At 58.1% G+C, this 9,035-nt stretch overlaps 1 protein-coding gene across 1 annotated transcript; it reads left to right on the top strand.

Annotated features, from left to right (window-relative positions):
• Positions 1-609: 609 nt before the first annotated feature.
• CBX8 (chromobox 8) lies at positions 610-3,257 on the top strand. The gene is made up of 5 exons (XM_086356485.1): positions 610-796; positions 1,168-1,211; positions 1,397-1,462; positions 1,591-1,657; positions 2,109-3,257. The coding sequence occupies exons 1-5, from the start codon at positions 728-730 to the stop codon at positions 2,994-2,996; spliced, it is 1,134 nt and encodes a 377-aa protein (XP_086212611.1). The 5' UTR covers positions 610-727; the 3' UTR covers positions 2,997-3,257.
• The last annotated feature ends 5,778 nt before the right edge of the window (positions 3,258-9,035 follow it).

Genomic DNA, 9,035 nt, shown 5'->3' with positions numbered 1-9,035 from the left:
GGGTGGGAACGCTGGCGAGGGGCGCGTCGCCGGCACTAGGGGGTTCGGGCGCGGCCCGCGGCGCCCCAGCACCTGTGCATTGTGCATTGTGCGGCGCGGGCGGCGGCGGGGGGAGGGAACGACGCGAGTCCTGGCGGTGGGGGTGGGGCGGGCTGGGGGTCGCCAAGGGGGCGGGGCCTAGCTGACACCGCCACCAGGGTTCCAGCGAGAGCTGTGGGGGACGCTGAGCACCGGGGGGACATCTTAGCGGCGGGGGAGGGGGCCCCGGTGGGGACCGAGGGTGGACGGCCCCCCTGCCAGCCCGACAGACTGACAGCGGCCGAGCCCGCCTCCACGCTACGCCACTTCCGGCGGCGGCCCCACCCCCCCCTCGCGCTCAGTCTCCGGAGTTGTCTCGGACTCCGCCCCCTGGCGATTGGAACGCGGGTCACGTAGCAACGCGGGGGAGAAAGCGAGAGGGGCGTGGCCCGGAGTTCGCCCAATCAGAGCGCGGGAGAGCTGGCTCTGGCCGCTCGGCTTTAGCAACGTCGTTAGCAACACGTGGGGCGGGAGGAAGCGCGGGGCAAGAGGGGAGGAGGGAGCTGGGCGAGGGAGGGGGCGGGGAGGGAGCGAGCGCGCGGGAGGGGGAGGAGAACTGACGTCAGCGGGAGAGTATTATGGTCTGTCGTGCGCTGGCTGCTGCTTTTCTGCTCCTGGAAGCGGCCAAGGGGGGAAGCGCCGAGTCAACATGGAGCTTTCAGCGGTGGGGGAGCGGGTGTTCGCGGCCGAAGCCCTCCTGAAGCGGCGCATCCGGAAAGTAGGTGCCCCCGGGCCTTGGGCCGAGCCCTCCCCTCCCGGCCCGGGTTCCCTCCCCCTGCTGCAACCCAGCTTCCCTTCCCCCAGGTCCCAGCAGCGGCCGCGGCCGTGGCGGCGGCTCTGAGCCCAAGCGCTTTCCTTAGACTTGCAGCGATGCACAGATTGCATGGGTGGGGGGCGGGGTGGGGGGAATGAATGCCGGTGCATGCACTATGTGCAGCGTTTCGTGCAGGGGGTTATGCAGCGGACGCGTGCCTTTTCGCGGTGGGATTTAGCGCATTCATTCGGTGCATGCATTTTTTGCATGTATTTCTCGTGTCCCCGTCATGCATTTTTCCCCTTGCACACACAATTTCCTTTTTGCATCTTCAGGGACGCATGGAATACCTCGTGAAATGGAAGGGCTGGTCGCAGAAGTAAGTAGGTTCTGTGCAATTCTCAACCCCAGACTGTTATTCCGGAGCTTTCTTTCTTCCTCTTTTTCCCTTTACATTGAAATACAATACAATGCAACAAGAAAAGTTACAGACATACACATGCACACCCGCGGTTCTTTCTCTGCTCCCTGGACTGACGCCCACTTCTTCCTGATTTCCTTTAGGTACAGCACATGGGAACCCGAAGAAAACATCCTGGATGCTCGCCTGCTCGCAGCCTTTGAGGAAAGGTACAGGCCCTTCCAGGCTTCAGCTTCTCACTTAGAAACACGAAGGGTGGCTCTTGTCCAGCCTCAACTGGAGGCGCACTTGGTTTCTTCACTCACGCACCCCTTTCCCCCCTTCTTTCTTTCTGCAGGGAGCGAGAGATGGAGCTGTATGGCCCCAAAAAACGAGGACCCAAACCCAAAACCTTTCTGCTCAAGGTAGGGTGACAGTGTCCAATGGTGGGCAGTAGTGTTCTTGTGTCAGTTTGTGGGAAGCAGGCCATGAGGGGTTATGAACCATTGGGGTGTGCTGTTTGTAATCTAGGAGGGAGTCCCTAGACAGGCTGTCACCGAGTCACTTCACCGCTAAGGGTATCTGAGGGGAGGGGCTTAGCCAAACTAGAATTCCTTTATCAGACCCCCTCAACCATCTAAAATAGACATAATCAACTACAAGAAAGGTACTTGGTACAAATGACTGCTTCCAGACAAATCTTCTACCCCTTTGCTTCCAGACAAACTGATACCCCTATGCTTCACCCCTACCTATATGGGAATTCCAAGGCATCAGAGGGTGAAGCTGGGAGGCTGGGGCTGGAAGAGCGATGGGGGAGGTGGGGGCGGGGCAAGGGTCCTGCTGGGTTCTTGACACTACCCTCTCTTCCTGAAGGCCCAGGCCAAGGCAAAGGCCAAAACATACGAGTTCCGAAGTGACTCAGCCCGAGGCATTCGGATCCCCTACCCAGGCCGCTCACCCCAAGAACTGGCCTCTACTTCCCGGTCCCGTGAGGGCCTTCGGAACATGGGTCTTTCCCCACCGGGAAGCAGCAGCAGCACCAGCAGCACCTGCCGAGTGGAGCCCCCTCGGGACCGCGAGCGCGACCGGGAGCGAGAGAGGGAGAGGGAACGAGAGCGGGAGCGTGAACGGGGCACCAGCCGTGCAGATGACAAACCCAGCTCGCCAGGTGACAGCTCCAAGAAGCGAGGTCCCAAGCCCCGGAAAGAGCTCCTAGACCCCTCACAAAGGCCCTTGGGAGAACCCAGTGATGGCCTCGGAGATTACCTCAAGGGCAGGAAGCTGGACGACACTGCTTCCGGGGCAGGAAAGTTCCCAGCTGGCCACAGCGTGATCCAGCTGGCTCGAAGGCAGGACTCGGACCTGGCCCAGTGTGGTGTGGCTAGCCCTAGCCCCGCTGAGGCCACAGGCAAGCTGGCTGTGGACACCTTTCCGGCCAGGGTCATAAAGCACAGGGCTGCCTTCCTGGAGGCCAAAGGCCAGGGCACCCTGGACCCTGGTGGCCCCCGGGTCAGGCACGGCTCAGGCACCCCTGGCTCTGTGGGGGGCTTGTATCGGGACATGGGGGCGCAAGGGGGAAGGCCCTCCCTCATCGCCAGAATCCCAGTGGCCAGAATCCTGGGGGACCCAGAGGAAGAATCCTGGAGCCCCTCTCTGACCAACTTGGAGAAGGTGGTGGTCACCGACGTGACCTCAAACTTTTTGACCGTCACCATTAAGGAAAGTAACACGGACCAAGGGTTTTTTAAAGAGAAAAGATGAATATCTGGGTGGGTGGTCCCAAGACCAGGGAGCAGGAGAGAGAGTGAGAGTGCAAACTTGGCATAATGCTTTTTATTTCTGGGTGGGGAGGCGGCCTTCTGGCTGGCCCTGTCCCTTCCCTACCTTCACACAACCCCTTTCCTTTCGTCCCTCCCCCCTCAGTTTTGGTTGGAAAGATTATCTCTAGAGTTATATTTTCTATTAGATGTAAATATGTTATTTAAGAAAAAATATCTAAATATATATATTTCAACTCTTGAAGTTGTTTTATTTAAATAAGGAGAGAGAGAGACTCAGTGTGGTTTAGTTGGGGAAGGCAGGCTGAGTTGGGGCAGGAGGGGTCTGACAGCCACCCAGGGCAGTAGGGAGGATGAAGACCTGAGCACTTGGCCTCTGATGGTGTCTGGAGGGACTCAGCCAGCCCACCTCACCCCTCCTCCTTTTTCCCACAGCCCCAGGGCAGACCCCTGGAACCAAGGCAGGACCCGGATTTTTTCCTCTCTTCCCATTGGTTGGCCAGGCCAACAAAAGATTGGTTCCCCAATCAGAAAGGGAGGAGGTGGGGTCAGTCTTTTTCCTTTTCTTTTTTTTTTTTTTTGGTGGTTGTTGTTTTAAGATTAAGAAATCTGTTGGGGGAAAAGCAAAGTATTAACTGGAGTAATTTTTTTGTGTGTGAAGTTGAAGGTAAAAAGTTGCGGGTGGGTGGGGAGCAGCAGAGTCCCCCCAGGACCACACCAGGAAAAAGCACTTTACGGGAGATGTGTGTGTTGTACACGCAGATCGGATCGTAGGTATGTCATGTGGACAAAACCTCCCAGTTCCCTCGATTCCTTTCCTTACTTCACAGAAAGAAAAGAAATCCAGCGAATCTGTTTACATTCCCGAAATGCCAGGATAAATTGGGAGGATTGCATGTCGGTGCCCAGAGTTCGAGACAGTTGCTGTTTTACGAGAGAAATGTTCGGGGGTGGACTTTTCTTTTTCGCGTCTTCTAGCTTCGCCAGGAGAGACGGTGACCCCCATCTCCCAGGAAGATTGGACTAGTCCCCCTCCCTCGGGGAGGGCGGGCCGCCCCCTCCCAGGAGAACGCCCGGCCGGACAGGCCCACCCAGAGGGACCCACGGGGGTGGGGGGCGGCTGGGAGCGGAGGCTTAGCACCCAGGCCCTGGTCGCAGCTCGGCTGGGAGTGCGGTGAAGGTCTGGGCTCCGGCTCGGAGCTGGGCAGGACTGGCACCCCGGCAGCTTCGGCGGGGCCAGGGAAGGAGGGGCGAGGGGAGGTTTCCATCCAAGAGAGCGCATCAGAACTTTTCCTTTTTCCTTTTTTTTCCCCCCCCCTTTCTTAAAAGCAAAAGCTATAATTTATAGGCCTTTTCGATTCGCGGAGTGTTCTCTATTTGAACTCGACATTCAAACTCCGCCAGAGGGGGAGGGAGGAGAGGGAGCTGGAGAAGAGACGGCCGGCGCGGCTGGGGAGGCCTGCGCGCGGCGGCGGGTCCCTGGACGCCCCCGCCCCGGCCGACTCGTGACCACGCTGTGTTCCAAGGACGCAGGACGCGCGCCCCTCTTTCGACTCAAAAGCACAAATCTGCCCCCCTCACATCCCGGTCCCTTCGAGGACTGGTCCTGCGGCCTCCTCGCCCTCCCCCACCCTTAAAGGGCCAGAGGGAATCTAACTTCCCATTGCTAGTGGAGGGAGGGGCGAGGGGGCCCGGCGCTTTGGGAGGAAGCACAGACTCCCGGCGGTACAGGCGGGGAGCCGGGACTGAGGGGGAAACTTCTCGATCCTGGGGGGATTTGGCGGGGACCCCCGCCTGGTTTCTCTTCTGCACTCCCCGTATTCCCACTCCCTCTTCGCAGCCTCTCCTCCAGACTTTCTTGCCTTTGAAGTGAGGGGGTAAAAAAGAGGAAGACGGAGTACTACAGGATTTTTCTTTTTTAATTATCAAATTGCGCCTATAAAAAGCCCGTGGAATGGGGATTTTTATCTGCTCACATTTGTAAAACTGGTATTTTAGACTTTGTATAAAGAAGCGCCGTTGATCAAGTGTATCTATTTAAATATCGACGCTATTTTCAGACGAAACTTCATTGAAGGGACATGTCTGTTACCGAGTGGACGGTCATTCCAGGACCAATGTCTTTACCTGGCTGCCGCCTTCCCTCCCTCCTTTCCTGCCTTCACCCTCATCTCCCTCCCTCGGGGCTGACTTTGCCTCTTCCCTCCGACCTTCCCCTGCCCTGGTTTGCCCCACCGCCTATCTGTCCTGTCTTCTGTCCGTGGCCGTCTGCGTGTCTCCTTTGCTCGCTCTTGCGACGCTGACCTGGGGGTGGGTGGGCAGGGCAGGGGCCGCGGGGCTGGGCGTCTGCAACCGCGCGAGATGTGCGGGTGTTGGGTTTATTTAATTCTAAGATTTGTACAAATCTCGAATCGATCTCCGCCTCAGCTCGAGTGAAGCTTGGCACGTATCTTCTGCGGTTGTGAATGTCTGTATCCAATACCGCTTTTTACGTGTTTAAATATATACTTTGTAAATAGAGACGTGTTTCGGATTTTATTCCTTTTTCCGGCCCTCGAGAAGAGGGAACAGGCGCCCCGGGAGGAGAGGACCCTTCCCTCCTCGCTCATGACCCATCCCACCCGCCTCTCTCGCCCCTATCGGCCCTGGACGATTCTGTTTCCAGTAGGCCATTCCCCAGCTGGGGGGATGCCAATCAGGCGGGGCAGAAGGGTAGGGTTGGGAGGGAGCGGTAAGTGACTTTTCTTAGCCTCCTAAAGGGGAAGGTCCTGGCTTTCCTCACCTACGGACTGCACTTCTCTGCGGTCTGGGCAGAACTCGGGGATCCCGGGGAGATGGGCGCGACCTCTGGGTTCCCATTTCTCCTGGCTGGACTCCCTCGGCGCACCCCACCCCCAGGCCTGATGTCCGGGTCCCTGACGCCCCGCGCCTCGGTGCCACGCTGCTCCGGCTTCCCCACCTGCTCACCAGTGCTGTCCTGGGACCCGCCCCCCAGGCCCACCTAGCCTCGCCAGCGCTCCCCGAATTGCAGCTCCTCGCGCCTATTGATTGAGGAATTGAGTTCGCGGGTATTGCTAGGCAACTGGCTGCTCCGAGCCGGCGCAGAGCGCGCTGATGTGATTAGTGAACCCAGAGCTGCCGAGGCGCAGCCCCGCGCCCCCCGCCCCCGCCAACATCCCCCTAGCCTCTCAGTCCCTGGTCTAGGGGAGCAACACCTCCAACTCTGGGAGAGAAATGGTTCGGGGTAGCGCAGAACACAGGGTGCGGTGGGGGGTCCTCAGATTTTCCTGGCCGAAGACTTTGCAGCAATGGGGTGAGGTCGTGAAGCCTGCACAGGACAGCCGCCCTCGGGACCCCAAAAGGGCCACCGCACTGAGCGCAGTTTCACCCCGCCCCGCCCCAGAGACCTAGCAGACGTCGCCACCAGGAAAAGCAAGCGCGAATCTAGGCGCACTTGGCAGAACTGGAAGGGCTGTGGGCACGGGTAGGCTGGCGCATCTCCTATTCTTGCCCATTGAGTCGGTGACCCCGCGTCTGGCGGAGCTCTCCCGCCTTCTTCCTCTAGTCTGTGGCCTGTATGTGGACCTGGGACGGAGGGAGCGGCCAGGCACCTGGCTTTGGGGCCGTGGGCCAGCCTTCCGACGTGAGGGGCTGGGCTGGTGGGCAGAGTCAGAGGGTGGGGAGTGGAGTGCAGTGGCTTGGGGAGGATTGCAGCGGGGGGCCAGCCCCCAGGCCGTGGCCCCGTCTCTCCACAGAGACTCTCTCCCGCATTGGGTAGCCTAGTGGGCTCGTGCTTTGGAAGACAGGGAGATGGGAGGGCCCCGACTCTGCCCCCTTTCCCCGGCTGTCTGGCCACCACCAGCCTTGGCCTTAATGTGGTGCTTCTCCGGCGGGTTTCCATAACGTGGGCAGATGCTCTGGGAAAGACACCAGGTGTGGAGGCCTGGGCCTGTGGTGCTGCCTGGGGCTGAGGCATGCCTCTGCCTCCGAAGGGCAGGGCCATCTACTGCTGCCGCAGCCAGCAGGGAGCTTGGCCCAGCACACATACTGGTTGAACTGGAATCTTTATGGGTCTTTAGAGAGAGAGCATTGGGTTGGTGGGTTTTTTTTGGGGGGTCCCCCCTTTGATGCTTAACAGTACAGATACTAGTCGAGGCCCTGGGCTGTGTGCGGGAAACTCAATAGTGAACAGGCCTGCCCCAGGATTGGGGGTGGGGGGCTCATATTCTTTTCCCATCTTCTCACCCAGAGTCCCCCAGGGCCAGAGGGGGCCTGGAATCCAACAGGGGTTCGAGTTGGGGGCGTCTTAGTGCTTGATCAGGCCCAACCTCCAGCCTTTGGACCCTGGACAGGAGGAAAGGGGCTTGGGGCTGGGGCTTACTTCCTAAAAATTTGGAGACTTTTGGGTGTGTGTGTGTGTTTCAGAGCAATTGTGTTGCGGGTCGTGCAATTTGGTTCCCTTTGGCAGCTCGGAACCCGGGGTGGGGAATGTCCCTCGCGCGTCCAAAGCGCCAGCGGCCCGATCTTCGCGGGTTGCGCGCGCCCTCTAGAGGCGATGGCCTCAACCCCACTCACTGGCGCCCACCCACTCCCGGCGGCGATGCCTTTCTGAGTCGCGAGGGGAGCAGGGAACGTCTCTCCATCCCAAAAGTACTCTAGAGTGGGCCACCGTGGGCGCCCCCTCCGCGACCTCCCTTCGGCCAGGCCCTCTAGCCACAAAGGTAGGGAAGAAGGTGTCCAGCGGCCGGATCCGCCAGGCACCCTCGTGCTGGATCCAACGGCGCGGGGCTGAGCCCTAGGGAGGCCGCGGGCCGGGCCCTCGGGCCGGGTCGGGCCCCTTGGCAGCCCAACCCATTCTTCTGGGAAGGCGGTGGATTAGGCGATCAGATCAGCAGCGCAGAAACTAACAAAGGCCAGTGTGGGTCAGGGCCCCCCGTACACGTCTGGCTGTCGCTCTGTACAAATGGGCTCGCCACCGGGAGCCGCGCGGGTTGTTACTCCTCTAGCCTGCTCTTTCGTGGCCATCCCCAATCCCTTCTGCTGCCCTCAAAAGCCAGAGGACAGGACGACTAGGGTCATCCCTGTTCACCTTCTCCAAAAGAAAGCAACGCCGGCCTCCGAAGGCACAACAAAAGAAAACATGCCAGTAGCCTTCCCCGCAAGAATGATTTCAAATTCTCAGGCCTTTTCTGGAGCCGGCCAGAGCTGGGGGAAGAAGCATTTTTGTAGTGCGAATCTCTTCCTGAACTAAAACATTCAGGCCTTCACCCCAGCTAGCCTTTCAACCAGTGGTGGCCAACATCCAGGGCCAACTTCTCTTTACTTCAAAGGGAGCTTCCTTCTCCCTGGAGGCTGAAATTTATGAATAAATTCATAATGAGGGTAATGCAAACCTTAAAGGACCAGGGAAGGTTATATAATAAGCAAACCGTCTCTTTTATTATGAGCCATGGGTTAGGAGTCACAGTAGCACCACTGATTCAAAGATTCTTGTGCTTCATGGCTACTCCCCTGAATTTTATAGCTGTGTCCTTTTAAAGTGTTACCACATGTGGTGGATTCAAGGGGTTGAGTAGCTTTCCAACACAGGATCATTTGGATACTGGGGGTGGGGTGTGCATATGCACATGTGGAAATTTTGGTTTGTTTTAAAGTATTAGTTTCTGGGAGATGTCTCAAAGTGAGCTTGACTTGTGACATACCGCAGCATCCCTGGCCTCTATCCACCAGTAGCAATAACACTCACTCCTGCCCCCTGTTGTGACAACCACCCTCGACATTGCCAAATGTCCCCTTCAGTGTCCAACTGCCTTATCTGGGAAATGCTGGTGTAGGGACTCATAATCAAACCCACCCCTTTGCTTAGAAAAACATTTTTTTGACCCCATTAAAGTGGCTGAAACTTCTGCAAAGCCTTTAATTTTTTCACCCCATGATTCAAGTTGAGATAAGTATTTTGCCTCAAGAAAGGTAAAGTGAAGAGACTGCTGTTTCTGGGTATCACTCATGACACACACCAAGC

Source organism: Bos grunniens, chromosome 19 (genome assembly GCF_055505025.1).
Source record: "Bos grunniens cultivar Pamir isolate PY7600 chromosome 19, Bosgru_T2T1.0, whole genome shotgun sequence".
In the NCBI taxonomy this organism is placed as follows: Eukaryota; Metazoa; Chordata; class Mammalia; order Artiodactyla; family Bovidae; genus Bos; species Bos grunniens.
Note: the sequence above shows the minus strand (reverse complement) of the source record. Positions and strands in the feature narration are given on the sequence as shown.